This window comes from Elaeis guineensis, chromosome 6 (assembly GCF_000442705.2).
Source record: "Elaeis guineensis isolate ETL-2024a chromosome 6, EG11, whole genome shotgun sequence".
Classification (NCBI taxonomy): domain Eukaryota; kingdom Viridiplantae; phylum Streptophyta; class Magnoliopsida; order Arecales; family Arecaceae; genus Elaeis; species Elaeis guineensis.
This window is the reverse complement of record NC_025998.2, coordinates 33,381,563-33,398,138: the sequence shown is the minus strand read 5'-3', so window position 1 is coordinate 33,398,138 and position 16,576 is coordinate 33,381,563. Positions and strand designations below refer to the sequence as shown.

The window sequence follows — 16,576 nt, the reverse complement described above, 5'->3', positions numbered from 1 at the left end:
TCAATCTTGATTTTTCTTGCATAATCACTATCAGTACGATCCCCATACTGCATTTCCATTTAGTTATGTTTCACAATCTAAAAAAAAAGGGGATCTGGTATTTATTTGTATAGCAGGACATCACGTGATTTCTGGGATCCACTGCAACAACTTCCACATCTAAAATCATCCTATATTGACTATTTTCCAGAAGACCTACGATTTTCCTGCTTTTCTCTTTAATGGCTTCTTTTCTGTCCCACCACCCATTAATGCTTCTTTCCTCTCTCGAGAAATTAACTTACTCTAATTATTTTGTGTGGAAGTGGCGAATTACCCCTTTCATTGAGAGTCTGGATCTTGCTGGCCACTTAGATGATGCTGACCCAGCACCACCTCAGCATTTAGAAGAAAAACAAGAAGGTGAGAGCAAGCAGACTGCCCTCATACCTAATCCTCTTTATCGCGTGTGGGTGAAACAAGATAAGATATTGGTGGCCTATCTGTTGTACACTCTATCTCAAGGTGTTCTTCTTGGGATTGTGGATGGGCTCACTACAAAAGGTTTATGGGAAAGCCTGCGATTAGTTTTCTCAGGTCACATCTTCCAAAGCCATGCAATTCAAGATAGAATTTCAGAATTTGCGAAAGAATGATATGTCAGTAATGGAATACTGGAATAAGATGAAAGAGATACCAGATGAGTTAGCTCTTATTGGCCAACCGATTTCAGATATAGATAAAGTTCAACAAATTTTGATGGAATTTGGATCGGATTTTGACATGCTGGTCATCTCCTTTGAATGTCAGCCTAAGCTTCCATCCTATGAAGTGCTGCATCCTATGCTGCTACAATATGAGCAACATCATGTGAAGAAGCAAAAGAAGGCTGAGCAGACCGAATCTAGTGGTGCCCATGATGTGCTTAATGTTAATACTGGATTTGGTGGAAGTTAGAATAATAAGAGTGGCAGATGTGGAGGAAGACATGAAAATTGGAATTCTAGGCGTAACAATGGAGGACGTGGGATGCTGTCCACATCCCGAAATGGTGGACAAGGAAATCAGCCATGGAACAATCAAAGAAATAATAATTTGGGAAGACAACAGTGGGCACCAATGTTTTGTCAGCTTTGCCAAAGAAAGGGACATACTGCTACAAATTATTGAGATTTACGCACTTATGGAGCTGCTGCTACAGGGCATAGGAATGCTGGAGATGCTAATTATGTGCATACAAATGATGGTGGACAGCAACAAGTACAATCAGGATATAAAGATGTTAAGGGTTCAGGGATGGTTCCCAAAAGTATCGGATCAGATGTCCGTTCTACTTCACTTGGCTCTCTCAATTCCTGTTTTATATTGCATCTTGTGGGCACTATATTGTTTATTTAAAATTTCAGATATTGCCGATGCACTTTCTTCATGCTAGTTTCATAATCTATCATTTCTTCATTCAGGATGCCCTTCTTGCTAGATTAGCTGAAATAGAGAAGCAGACAGTTTGCCAGATGAGTTTCAACATGGAAAGAAGGGATTGAACACACCTTGGAAGAGCAAGTGAGTTGTGGAGATTGCTTCCATTCTCTTCCAATCCTGATCTATATCAGCTAAAGAATTCCTCTGGTTATTTGAGATTTCCTTATTTTTTTCATTGATTGGGAATTGTTTTGACAGGATGCAGACCCTCCTTTTGACATTCACTTATGTGACGACAGAACATTGGACAAGCTTTCTTTCGATGTGGACAGTGGAGGATGCATGTCCTTCACTGATGTTGTGATGGGCCAACCCAAGAATGTTGTACGGACATTTTCTGCACTTCTGCAGCTGGTATTTTCTTTTTTCTGCTTGCAAGCTTTGATGGAATACTTGTTCCTGCGAACAAAAATTGAGAAACTTTATATATTTACCACAAACTCTCAATATTGATTTCAAGTGAACAATGGGAATGTTGCTTTGCAAAGATTTCCAGCAAGTGATGAGTTTGTATGTCACACGGTGGCAAATCCCTTCTATGTGAAGCTCCTTCACCATGCCAGAAGAGAAGAAATGGAGAACTGTTGTACAAGAAAGAGAGCTAATTTCCCTTAAAGGAAAGGGTGCATAAAAGCAAATTCCTTCACCTCAGAAGCCACCTCTCCTTTAAAATCATTGCATCAGAATGGCAGATTCTCTCCTAAGCTTGGGAAGCGCGGTGTTGTTAGGTGTACTCCTGAGGGGGAGAGGTGGTGGAGGTCTGCTCAGTTTGTAGAGCCATTTGATTTGCAGTCTGCTGGTTGACATAAAACAATTTTTAAAATTTGAGGATGATTTAAAATGGCTGTTGAATGGTCTAGAGATCATATATTAGGACCGCACTCATATAACTCGGCATTGCAGTTCCCTCTAACAGGTAGATAGGATACAACATTTTAATTTATGGCTTGGGTCTAGGCACGTATATATGTTAAAAGTTTCTGTGATTCCTGTATGTTTATTCATCAATCAACGTGTTTCTCAGATGTTCATCCTTGTTTCTCAGATGTCCATTTCCCATTAATAAATCTAAACTTTTTAAGTTGTTTGTTTCAATCTCTTTTGAGATATTGTCTAAGATGAATCATTTTTAGCTGCAAGCAAAACTTCTCCATGAGGTCAGAGTTCCGTTTCTAAGTGAGTTGTATCTTACACTTTCAACGTGTATATGATTTACTAGTGTGGGTAGATAAGGTGTTTACTTTTTTCTTTCTTTGTAACTTTAAATGCTTAATATAGAGCGAGGAATAATTTATGGATCTCCTTGATTTCTTCAACCCATAAGATGACTGAGAGGGAATTCCCCCCTATTTGTTTTGCATTTGCAAAATATCAGTTGATACCTGTAGTCCGTTGTTTTGTTTCTTGATGCATAAAATGAAGAATGAGAATAACATTATTTCTACAATAGATTATGAAAAAAATTCATACAAGGTACCATTTTCACAAGAACATTGGGGTGTCATTTTCATCCATGTTCTTGGTACGTGTTTCTGGATGCTTTTACTCCATGTTTTATCATTTGACTGGATCAATATATGATCTCCTGTATGGGTTTCCATAAATTGCTCGATTTTAGCTCCATGAGTTGAGCAAGGTTTCGAAGACGTTCATGTGGTGTCTTGTGGCTACAACCTCTATGCTCACATTGACTTTAGAGTTAGGGTTGGATAAGAAGATGTGGATGATGTTGCCTTTCTTTATATTGAGGCAGACAAGGCTAATGTCGGAGATGGCCAAACCAAAATGAGGTGAGAGGGCAAATGAAGTTGGTGATGGCAAAATGGTTGGGATGGACAATGATGTTGTGGAAGAGGACGAGGTCCATGGAGAGGTTTGGGTTGGCAAGAAAGTTAATGAGCAAGTTGGATGGAGCAATAGACAATCTGGGCCGTGGCATGACTTGTTCATTGGAGGCTACGGTGGACAGTAGAAGTCAGAGAAAAGAGTCGACGGCATGTGGAGAATTTGATAGTGAAGCAGTGCACGGGTTGAAGGTGAGTGAACAACAAGAGGCATCTTATCTCTTTGAAGGAAGGAGGTGATCACCTAAGGTAGGGATGTGAAGGATGTTATGATAGATGAGGTGAAGAAGAATGGACAAGATACTTTGGTAGCTGAAGTATAAAGGGTTTGGGTTGACAAAGAAGTTAATGAGGAGGTTGGATGGAGCAATAGACACAATCTTGGTTGTAGCATGACTTGGTCATTGGAGGCCATAGTGGACAATAGGAGTAGGAGAAAGGAGTCGAAGGCATGTAGTGAATTTGATAATGAAACAGTGCACGGGTTGAAGGTGAGTGAACAACAAGAGGCATCTTGTCTCCTTAAAGGAAGGAGGTGATCACCTAAGGCTGGGATGCGAAGGATGTTATAATAGATGAGGTGATGGAGAATAGACAAGTTACTTTGGTAGCTGAAGTATAAAGGATCCATATTTTTCATTTTTGAGGTGAAAAGCAATTCATCTTTTAGGATTTTTGTCCTCTCACCAACGTCAAGAAATTTGATCAACCGAGCTGAATTGGGTGGAGCCATCAAATCCATGACCATTGGACTTATGGAGCCCATAGGATAGATCATGTATTGATCCAGACTAATTTTGTGGAGTGGTAAAAAGTAGCAAAACAATTATATGCATGGTGGTTGCTTCCCCAGTGCTTGCCTTTTTTATGTACTTTTTGAAAGAGCACTTTGCAACCTTCCACCAATATTTGCATGCAAGATTCTGAACAATCTCCCAATTTAGTTGTTCAATCCAGCCTATGACTGTTTTCAATCTGTGGTTTGTGTAATTTTTGCTCTTGAGCAAGAGCAACCCTCCTAACCTGTTGGGATGCCTAGATTCACTAGCAGATGCTGAGCATGACTTTTTTGGACAATTCTTGAGGCACTTCCTCAATGTTCCCACTGACATGACAATTATTCCCCTTCTGCAGCATCATTGCTTACGAGGTTGATCACAAATTTGGAGCCTGGTTATGTTGCTGATGCAAATGTTATATTTCACTAAACAGCATATGCAAGGAACTGAAAGTTTTGGTGGTGCTCCTTTCTTTTGCTTTTTATTCTCCTTGCACCTTTTGCCTGTCTATGAAAGCGTGCAAACGAGGCCGGCATGCAATGTTGGCTTATGCATTCGAGGCAGTCCTGCACAACAGCAAGACGTCTCACCAATCGTGATGAAAGCAATATTTAACAGTTTGCAGGTATGTCCACCAAGAGGCTAAATCAGGAGCAACTTAAACTGTTATTGTTGTTGTTGTTGTGAGAAAGGAGGGCTAAGCCTACCATGGACATTATGTTTATTAATATAAACCATATGATAGATACAGTGCAGGATAAATCTCAATCTAAAAAAAGGCTCACTTTTCATCAATAAAAATGCATACTTGCTGGGATGGTACATTCTCACACACTAAAGCTGTAAATCATCAATCATAAATACAAACACTACAGTTCATCATAAATACAAACAATCCATCATAAATATAAAAGAGTAATGGTCATTTGCTCGCACAAAAATATATTCCATGCACATATTATGAGAGAATTGGTGTAACAGGGAGAATTGGTGCGAGATAGCTGAATACTGAATTGCCACGAGGGGAAGAACTTCTGTGCCCACAATGGACGGAGACCCTGAAACATATTCCAGTAAATATTTCTCAAACAAAATATTTTCCAGGAAATAAAAACATTCCTCAGTGCGCTAAATAATGCAGTTTCCCTGAAAAAAAAGGAAACAAAAAGTCGGTAAAGAGGGCGGTATGATGGAGAAACCGTTGGTTGATGGTTGTACCTGTCCAAGCAGGCTATGAGATCATATAATGTGACTTTTTCATTATTTTTGTTGGGATTTGACGTCTCGAGATTCAGTCCACATTGAGCCCACAGCGAGGTCCGTGGCGAAAAATGGAGTCCAACGAGACCAAGATCAACCCAAACAGAGTTCGAATGTAGGAGATACGAACTTTTGAAGCTTGCACGAGATTCAAGGCAGCGGAGGATCGTTGGCGGCCGGCGGCGGGCCGGCGGAGCGGCCGCAGGCGAGTGCATGGCCCAGCCCATGCACGAGCACACAGGATACTATTCCATAGATCGATCATGATTGGACGGTCCAGGGAGCTTCCGATCTTGATCCAACGGCTTGGGGCTTGATCTAGGGTTTGTTTGGGTCTGATTAGGATTTCTAATCCTAATCTAGCTCAGTTTAAGGCCTTTAAATAGGGCCTGATAAGTGAAATAGAGAGGTGAGTGGCCTGGTTTCTCGTGGATGCGGGAAGGCTTCGTGCGGAAAACGAATCAGAACCCAAAAAAGAAGAGAGAGAGCCGTACGCTGGGAGAGAAGGAGTAGGGCTCCTGGACAGTGGACGCCGATCGCTTCAGGGGTTCAGGAGGGTCTTCCAAGAGAGAACTTTTGTGAGGGAGAACTTCAGAAGAAAGAAATTAGGTGTACAAGGGTTGAGGGAGAGATCTCCTCTTGTAATTTTTTTTTTCATAGTGAAGTTTGCATGCCCCGTGGAGGCGAGCCCTTTTGTGGTGATCCACGTATTTTGATTGTTTTTGTTTTATTTCTTTTTTCTTCCTGCTGCATTGCGTGGTACTGAAAAGGTCCTGGAGGTGGTGTCCTGGCCAAACATCCATCCAACAAGTGGTATCAGAGCAAGATGGTACAAGAATGCAGATTGCAACAGTGGTGAGCAAGACTAAAGATGGAGAAGACAGAACAATCAAGATGGAAATCAACAAATTTGATGGGAAGAGCAATTTCTCCTTGTGGCAAGCAAGGGTGAAGAACTTGCTCATCCAATAGAGGTTGATCGATGCTCTCTTGTGCGATGAGAAGCCAACCACCATGAAGGTGCAGGATTGAAAATGGCTACAGATGTAGACGATGAGTACCATTTACATGTACCTGACGGATGAGATGGTGATCCATGTGCTGAGCGAGACTTCCCTGATGGTGCTGTGGTCTAAGCTCAAGGAGTTGTACATGGCGAAGTCTCTCACCAATACTCTTTTCCTCTGAAGGTAGTTTTACCACTGTGGATGGCTGAGGACAGCGTGCAGGAGCATCTAAGCCACTTCCAGAAGATCCTTACCGACCTCCTTAGCATTAGTGAGAATGTTGAGGAGAAGATCAGGGTGTTGGTTTTGCTGGCATCGCTTCTCCCTTCATACGAGTCTTGGTGACTGCTCTTCTAGTGGAGAAGAGTACTATCAAGATGGACGAGGTCACCACGCGATATTCCAGAATGAGGTTCTCAGGAGGGAAACCCAGTTTCGAGCTCAGGTGGCGGTAGCTCAGCTTTGGTGGCTTCTGGAGGAGCAGGAGGCGGTAGACAAAAAACAGGAGATCGCGATGAGGGCGGTCCAAGTCTAAGAGGGGCTTGAGCAAAGCCAAATGTTACCGATGTGAGGAGTTGGGGCATCTAGTTCGAGATTGCCCTCAACTCAAAAATCGGACGGTGGCTGCTGTAGCGACGGCCGACAGTGATTCAGATAGAGATGTCCTGGAGATATCTGACGCGGTATCTATTTTTTCTCAGCAGTGGATATTAGATTCTGCATGCACCCATCATATATGTTGTAGAGAGTAGTTTGACTCCCTGGAGAACAGTGAGGGCACTGTATATCTGTCGGATAAATGAGTTGTGCGATCAGAGGCATTGGGACGGTCAACTGGAGGACACATGATGGTGCAGTGAGGAGATTGGAGTAGATTCTATACATACCCGATTTCAGGCGGAGTCTTTTCTAACTTAGCAGACTAGATTCGAGAGGCTACAGGACGGTAGCTGGTGGAGAAATTCTGAGGGTGCTACGCGGCGATAGGATTGTGTTGGAGGGAAGAATGGGAGCAGAGGATATTATTACCTAGTAGGGAGCCCAGTGCGAGGTGGAGCTTCGGGAGCCAGATAGATCCCAGAGCGAGGTGGAGCTCCAGGTGGAGGTGAATCGGGTACGAGACAGGAGACTCGAGAGGATGAGAGGCGACGTCGCAAGATGAGATTCTATTGCCGCAGAACGATACCTCGAGTAGGTCTCAGATCAGGAGGAGCACAGCATATGATGAAGATGAGATTGAGCGGCCTGGCTCGACTCCCATGTTTCCCATTCATGATCAGCAGGAGATTGCCCCAGGGCATGGGGCGAGGAGATATTCAGAAGCTCTCGGCTCTCAGAGTTAGGAGGATGCCGAATATCGAGTCGAGATGGAGATTGTTAGAATTTGATACCTCGAGATTCAGTCTACATTGAGCCCATAGCGAGGTCCGCGATGAAAAATGAGTCCAACGAGATCAAGATCACCCCAAACGGAGCTTGGATGTAGGAGATACGAGCTTTTGAAGCTTGCACGAGATCCAAGACGGTGGAGGACCGCTGGCGGCCGGCGGTGGGCCGGCAGAGAGGCTGTGGTGCGGCGCAGGCGGCGGAGCATGGCTCAGGCGGGCCAACGAGCGGGGTGCGTGGCCCAGGTGCGTGACCTAGGCACACGACCCAGGCGGGCGGCGGCCTAGCCCACGCGCGGGCGCGGCCCGGGCCTAGGCGCCCAGCACGGGCGCAGCCCAAGCTCGTGCGCGCGGGCCAGCCCAGGCCTAGGCACTGCGCCTAGGCCTGTACCCCGATCCACGGTGGATCGGACGGTCCATGGTGGACCGCGGTGGACCGCCTGGGCATTTTTCAGGCATTTCTCACGGTCCACGGTACTATTCCATGGACCGGTCGCAATCGGATAGCCCAGAAAGCTTCCGATCTTGATCTAACGGCTTGGGGCTTGATCTGGAGTTTGTTTAGGCCTGATTAGGATTCCTAATCCTAATCTAACTCAGTTTAAGGCCTTTAAATAGGGCTTGATTGGTGAAACAGAAAGGTGAGTGGCCTGGTTTCTCGTGGATGCAGGAAGGCTTCACACAGAAAATGAATCAGAACCCAAAAGAGAAGAGAGAGAGCCGTACACTGGGAGAGAAGGAGCAGGGCTCTTGGACAACAGATGCCGGTCGCTTCAGGGGTTCAGGAGGGTCTTCCAAGAGAAAGAGCTTTTGTGAGGGAGAACTTCAGGAGAGAAAAATTGGGTGTACAAGGGTTGAGGGAGAGATCTCTTCTTGTAAAATTTCTTTTTCATAGTGAAGTTTGCATATCCCGTAGAGGCGAGCCTTTTTGTGGCTGATCCATATATTTTGATTATTTTTATTTTATTTTTTTTTTTTTTTACTGTATCGTGTAGTACTGAAAAGATTCTAGAAGGTGGTATCCTGACCAGACATCCATCCAATAATTTTCTCGTATTGTTGCAATTGCTCAATCAACACCGGATGACAATTGTCGAAATATATTTCTGTTGGGGATGGAGGCAGGCCCTTCTCTGGCAGCGAGCGGATCTCAGGGCAATTTGATAGCTCCAAATATCGGAGGGTGGAAAGGCTATGCAACTCTGTTGGCAGGGACTGGAGATTGGTGCAATTTTGAAGGATTAGGCGTCTGAGAGATTTGAGGCTTTGGCACCACAATTGGTCCTCTCCACGAATAATATGAGTTGACTGAGCCCCAGATTTGGAGTGTTTCAGGAAAGGGCAGGGCGATTGTGGAGAACAGCACTTTGACCAGCGCAGTGTCGTCGATGCACAAATTGCGAAGATATGCCAAACCCTCGCCCTGCTCTTCCTCATTTGCCAATACCGTGAGCCGAGGACATCTTCTAATGGTCAAATCTTCCAGAGATCTGAGAGCTCGTAAGCCCCCCAGTGATTTCAGTTCTCTACACTCCCAAATAGTCAAATCGTTGAGAGCTATCATGCGACTGAGCACTTCTCCTGGAATAGATGTTATGTGCGGGCAACCAACCAAACGCAAGTCGGTGAGAGAGGTGAGGTTTTGCAGGCAGTCGGGTAGCGACTCATCCAGATGACCGCATGAAGAATTCAGTTTGAGATGTCGGAGAGAAGAGGGAAGGATCAGTCGCGCACGGGACGGGAGCAAGGGACAGCTTGTGATGTCCAAGTACGCGAGGGAGAGAAAATCTTTAAACCTTTCCATTGGCAATCGCACAACCTTTTGACAGTCAACAATTATCAATGCCGCGATAGCTGGCAGGTGGTGTAACAACAGCCATTCTTCCAGATTTTCCAGGTTTGAACACCCTACGATATACATGCGAGAAAGTGAAGAGGTCCTGCTGCTGCTTCTGCTGCGTTTTGTCATCCTGCTGTCATCATTAAAACCATGGTCTCCGTCCCATGATTCTGGGAGCATGTTTATTCCCACATTCTGTAGGTGCAATAGTCTGAGCGAGGGAGGGAGGCAGGCTAAACCCTTTAGCTTGGGACAATTCTCGACATGCAGCTTAGGCAGACGAGGAAACATCTGGATACCTTCTGTTCCGAACCAATCTTCCCATTCCGGCATGTCTGAAACCTCCAGCTTTTCCAACAATTGGAATCCTTTGATCTCTGGAGAGCCACAGAATTCATGACCAATTTGTTTCACGGCATGCATAGTTTTGATGTGCAGAATCTTGAGGAATGGCAGCTGTCCAAGAGATGGAAGTTGCTCGCAGCTTTGGATATTTTCTAGGCAAATAGCTTTCAAACTTTTGAGCGATTGTGGATCCAGCCAACTTGGAAATCTGACACCACCATAATTTCTGATTTCCGGCCTTCTGAGATTGGAATGTGGTTTGAGGCCTTCAAGTACTTCATCATCGTTCCCTGAGCTGTTCCATACCAACTCCAATTCATCGAGGTGGTGTTTGTTGTTCAGCTTAGCCTGACTGGCCTCTTCCCTACTCTCGACGTTCTCAAGATTTTCAATGCATAGTCTTCCATGGAGCTGCAACATATCCTTTAATTCTTCAATCTTGTGTCCTCTCTTCTTTTCGACTTTGAAATATGGCAACTCTTGGAGAGACGTTAGCTTCCTGACATTAGCCAACTTGCGAATTGTTTTGGCATCCGCTATAAGCTGCCTCAATTTAACTAATTTGCTCATGCGTGCAGGGAAATTCTCAATCGGGCAGTCAGATATGTTTAACACCAGAAGATTGTAAAGGTTACACAGTGATTCAGGCAACGTAGGAATAATGTTTTGAGAGACGTCAAGGTATCGGAGAAGTTTTAATTTTCCAATACTGCCAGGCAACTATTTGATCCCACATTTCCTTAATCGCAACACACGCATTTGTGTTAACCGTGTGAACAAGCAATCAAGCATAGAATCAAGGTTTGCATCATACAAATTTACAAGCACAAGGGTGCGCAGATTCTTATAATTGGCCAAGTCCGATAGCTTACCCGGCTCCAGATTCTTGGTATATATTGATATGTGTCGAAGCCTACTGGGGATTTTCTGCCACTTGCCATCTTCGTCAACTGAGACAGATTGTACCATATCGTGTATCAAATCATGCATCACACATACTGTACGCTCAGGCTTCCCGAAACGCAAAGAGAGATAGGTGCGGAGATGCTGAAAGAAAGATTTGCTAAGTAAATCATCGAAGTACCCACTCCCTACCTCTTCCATCCGCATATTTCCTCGAGGTACAATGAAGCCTTGTGCCATCCAGTGTTGGACTAGCTCGTCTTTTTCGTATTCGTAATCTTGAGGAAACGCAGAACAATATGCAATACACTGCTTCAGGTATGCAGGCAGGTACTGATTGCTCAATCGCAGGACCGGTATGATGTCATCTTCACCTTGCTTCAGTCGCCATATTTCACTGTTCATGATGTTTCTCCAGTGCCTTCCATCCAAGTCTAAATTCAATAGGCCTCCTAACGTCTTTGCTGCAAGTGGCGATCCCTGCAGTCTGTCAGCAATCTTCTTGCCGATAGCTTCCAACTCAGGATGTTCTTTGGGGTTCTGAGAACCAAATGCATGTCTACTGAAAAATTCCCAATAGGCATCTTTTGCTAAACCCTCTAAGAAGATTGTCTCCATCGTGCCCATCATCTTTGCAACCTTTTTAGATCTAGTTGTTACCAAGATCTTGCTTCCCTCCGACCCGGACCTTAATGGTGCGCACAGACTATCCCATTTGTTGCTGTCATCATCCCAGATGTCATCAACGACGAGCAGAAATTTCTTTGACTTTTATCTTCTTCTTAAGGATCTCTTGAAGACGATTCAAATTTTGGCGATCACGCCGTCTCTCTCTGGTAACATACTCTATTATCTCTTTAGTTAGCCTTTTCACGTCAAAACTATCAGACACACAAATCCAGATCTTCAAATCAAAATAGTCATCCACACTCGGGTCATGGTAAATGTATTGAGCAAAAGTAGTTTTCCCGATCCCTCCCATGCCGACCACCGGCAAAACAGAAATACTATCTTTCTTTGGTCTCTTTGAACAAACACGACCACGATCATCATCACTGGATTCAGTAGCATCGGTCGACTTTAACAGCAGTTTTATCACCTTTTCCTTTTCTTTTTCTCGGCCAAACACGTTGGGTTCGGGTAAGAATGAGCTCGTCGCACGTCTCACCGAGCTCTTATATTTTTCCCCTTCATCATCTAAATCCAAGAGTCTGATGACTCTTTCCATATCATCAGCAATGCTTTCTAACGTCCCCATCACCTCCCTCACTCTAGCCATAGCATCACCGTCAGGATTAAACAAATTTCTGGCAAGAGGCAAAGCAGAAGATAGGAAGTTACCTCCCTGATTCTTTTGGCTTTCCGCCTTTTCATGCTGGATTTGGTATTCAAATTCATCCAGCAAGTCTTCGGCATCATAGGCGGCATCTTCGAGCTTTTGGAGGATCTGGGCAAGGATCTTGTCTTTGGCGCGCCTCTTCTCAGCGCTGTTAAGGATGAAGCGTGTCCGTAGCAGAGTAGCCTGCAGCTTCTTGAGGTCATGCTGAAGTCCCGAGTGTCGCCCGAACTGCTGGATGGCATCGGAGCTCACCTGGCCGACCAAGTTGTCCAGCATGGCAGAAGCGATGGATCCTCCAACTGATAGCAGCGCCTCCATATATATCGATCGGTGAACAGGAGCACCTCCCACGGAAGAGAGAGATGGATTCCTCCACGGAATAGATTTTCCGGTGATGGCTGGTGCGCTTGGTCTCAATTATTGAGCGATGGGTAATTTATTCTTCATTTGGTGAGTATGTCCAATGGAAGTGCTGGGAAGCCTCGCCTTGCAGATATTCTATTATTAAAGGAAGTGGCTGAGAAACTTCCGCGTGCAGAGTCAACCGGCCACTTCGGAAAAGTTACTTGAGACGTTCCTGTCGGCTTGATAATGAATAGATCCGTAATGACGATTCGTGCCATTTTTTCGTCCCTTGGTCCTCCCAGTTTGTCTGTTTTTCTCCCTCTTATTATCATCCCCCATTCAATAAAAGAGGGAAAGCTCCCTATCCCCAAAAATGCAGCTATTTAATTGGTTATGCTTCACCGCAAGCTTCTAACTGCGAATTTTTTGGAAAAAAAAGGAATGCACGGACCTAGTAGATGTCAGTTTTTTACAATGAAAATGAATCTTGACCATACATTTCTCATTGTAGCTACTCAATGAAGTTTGGAAGAGAACTTTAAAACCATGCCTCATTAGGGACCTTCCAATTGATATCGAAAGCCTCTGGATGGAGTGGAGACAGAAGCACCAATTTCAACTAAACCAGGGGCGCTGGAAGTTATGGTCGCCACACTCTGTGGAGTCTCTAGAAAGAGAGAAATAATAGCTTTTTCGTTCGGAAGCTAAATCAGTTAACGAGTAAGTCAGAACCGTCGCTTTCCTGGCAAAAGATTGGACAAAGAACTCTAAATCCGAGCAACTTCAATCCCTCATGTCAGACTTCATCTCAGAGGATAATTAATATCCACCCGCTAATTATCTCAAGTAGCTAGCCTGCAGGTTCAAGGAGTCTCATCCTTCTCAGATTGCAATGTCTTCTGTGATGAAAATGGAGGTAAAAACCACCCAGCATTTATTTAAGCATTATGTATGTTTACATAGTAGGAATCAAGCTGAGGAAGCTTAATTCAAGGAGGAACAGAAGGTAGCTGCCGAGTCAGAATTACAGAGTTTCAGGATTACAGGATATCAGATTCACAGCTTAACAGATTTTCAGAATACAGATTCTGCAAACTGTAAAACAGGGTTTTGAATGATTGAGTTTCAGAGCATTCAGTTGCAATTTCCTTCTAAGTACGAGTAATCTTGCAGTGGTTCAAGAGGAGAACCCAGACTCGGAAGATCCCATCTTGTGCCGGAAGAAACCCCATCATGTACAGGTTTGGCAGAGCACTTTCATCTCCACTCCCAACGATGAAGCTGGAACTGAAACATGAAAGTCAGAATTTCATGGAAGGACATCTTCCTCAGAAGCCTCTAGCAGAAGAAGGAACAATGGTTTGTCACACCCATCGGAAAGTACCAATCTATGCACAGCTCCTTGCAACCATATCAGTCCGGTTCACAGGTTGCATTGTCCCCCTGAAATATTTTGGCTTCACCTTGGGCTTGGTGGGTAAATGGAACTACAGGTCACTGTGTAACCCACACTCTACCTTGTGCTTCCCTGTGGTATCCTCGCTATAAAGAGACAGACACATGACATTACATCAGTACCTCTCACCATATGGACCCTGAAACAATCACTGTACAATTTTAATCATTCCTTCACGCTGTAGTATCGTCTACTTAAAATATAATAATATTTATGCAAGGGGGAATTTTCTCACTTCCTCCTTGATTATCTTCAAAAAAAATTAAAGAGGGAAAGCTAGAAAGTGAATAATTTAACCAACTGTACATATTTGGGTAGATGTAGTATTGACAAAATAATCCATGACAGGATGGTGGGTAAATTATATATGTTGTGTCAAGACTTCGGAAGATACTGATATGGCCGAAGATGGAGGAAAGTTCGATCACTAGAGCACCGAGATAGATCTGAAAATGAAGTCCACACTTATTAGAGGATGTCTGGTGGAGGACCCTCCATGCTTAAGTTAATCAGAACTTGAGCACAGTAGATAGGAGAGAAAGAATATAGCAACTTAGTGTAGCATTAAGTGTGCATACCTTAAGAATCCTCTTCTTACCTCTTTGTATAGAGATAGAGATGTAGGCCATCATATAGATCGATAGGTCAGATCATGATCTGTTAGGCCGTTAGGATCTGTAAATCAGAGTTTGTTAATCATAAATAGTTACATGCTCTAATAAAGATTTTTAATGGTGGCCCACATGGCTGGATAGATCGGTGGCTCGGAGTCAGAACATTGCCGAGCTTCTGGTTTGTATATGCTGTCGTTGGTGTCGGTTGCGAGAAGTCATCTTGAATGATTGGCAAAGTCCCAACCATGAAGTCGTAATTGTCCGAGCAGGCTAGTTGATAGGATCATTCCCTCCAGGCTTCTCATGGTGGTAATGACGACCTAGTGGCTTTAGTCATCAGTTGCATGTGGGTGTCTTTGGCAGATGGCTGAGGATGAGGTCTGAGGATGAGGTTCGGTGAGGTTGTCTGCTCTGCTCCCTGGTCATCTAGATGATGCCTATTGTCTGAGGTCCTCTTGGGTGCCGCAGTCGATCTAAAGAGTACCGAGGATGAGACTTGAGGACAACACCCGAAGTGGCTCAACCCCACAACACTTACCCCCTATTTCCTAGCTCGAAGTGATTGCTTCAGATGAAAAAATAGTAATCTTTGGAATATGTCCTCGGTGCATATCTGAGGTAGCAAATTCAAGTTGTTTGATTTTCAGGTGGACTGTCATGTCACTTTGTGAAACTTGGGGTTGAGGCGGCAAGTCGCTTTGTGAATCACACCTCAATTACTTGGGGAGATTCGGCATTTCGTGAACCTTTAGCATTTATAAGAGATGAGCGGATCAAGGTGAATCATTACTTCTACTTCGAAGGGTGAGAGTCAACGGTTATGGTCCAATAGTTCCCAAGGGAAATAAATCTAGTGACCATCCTCAGGCCAATCCTGACCCACCATGTGGCAGGTTGTGATAAATTACTAGGCATCCCTTGTGGGGTGTCTATGAGACCGAAGGGTCGTGCGGTTTGTCGTTTCAGAGCTGGCCACATGGTGTGATTCGACAGTTTGATGATTGTATTTGCACAGTTCAAGGTCTATATAAATAGACCATTTGTCTGGTAGAATTTTGCCATCCTAGCCACCCTTTCTATTACAGTGCTTGTTAGAGTCCCTTCTCCTTTTTGCTAATCATGAAGCCATCAACGTGGTCTATAAAACAAGCAGTGAAAAAAAGAATGAATTCATTCTATCGAGAGTCCTCATCCAAAAGGACTAGGAGTGCTGAACTACGACAATCCCCTGCCGCTGTCTTGTTTGCTTTAGGGGAGTCTCATGCCCCTTTGTTGAGTTAGGCTCTGACTCCTTCCACAGGGCTCAAGGTGAACCCCCTCTTGCCTAAAGGTAGTGGTGGGGCTCCTGGCTCTTCTTTATGGATTCCTGACGCCATCCGAGATCGCTGCATTGAGGAATTTAAAACTTCAATGGATTTTGAAGAGATTGCTAATGTTACTGCTACCTTCATTTAGGGCTTTGAGGACTACAAAGCCCATGTGAAGTGTATGGTCCCAAAATCAAACTTGAGGCATCTCCTCCCCCACAATAGTGATGAGGAAGTTGGGGCATTCTCTCTGATGAAAATTAAGCCTTCATCCTTTCTATATTTTGCTTTTCTTGGTGCCTCGGCACTTTTCTATAAATAAAAAGTTTTAAATTAATAAAAAATATATTTCTATCTTATTTACCTCATCTGAGTATTCTTATTTCCTTTGTCTTTGTCGATGTAGTTTATTTTGATTTTTGATGCCAAAATCTCTATATTAGCTTCAGATAAATCCGAGCTTTGTTTTTTGAGGTGCATGTGGCCTGATGAAAATTTGATCCCAAACTAAGTTTTTGGCTACATTTCTAGCAAGTCATTTGTTCTTTTGACCTTTGACCTAGTAGTCTATCATCAGATCAATTTTGAGATATTCACTTATGGAGGTCCTTATTAGATGTATGTCCTAGAAGCCAATTGGACTAACACATTAATTTTTTTTAGGATATAATTTCATGCTTGATCAAATTAT

At 43.9% G+C, this 16,576-nt stretch overlaps 1 protein-coding gene and 1 pseudogene across 1 annotated transcript; one reads left to right on the top strand and one right to left on the bottom strand.

Annotated features, from left to right (window-relative positions):
- The first annotated feature begins 410 nt into the window (after positions 1-410).
- Positions 411-4,425, top strand: LOC105046851 (condensin-2 complex subunit H2-like; annotated as a pseudogene).
- Positions 4,426-8,367: 3,942 nt separating this feature from the next.
- On the bottom strand, positions 8,368-12,592 carry LOC105046867 (putative disease resistance protein RGA4). The gene is given in 3 exon segments (XM_029265073.2): positions 8,368-9,053; positions 9,055-11,595; positions 11,597-12,592. Coding segments are annotated over 3 exon segments (3,735 nt in total). The 5' UTR covers positions 12,482-12,592; the 3' UTR covers positions 8,368-8,744.
- Between the last annotated feature and the right edge of the window lie 3,984 nt (positions 12,593-16,576).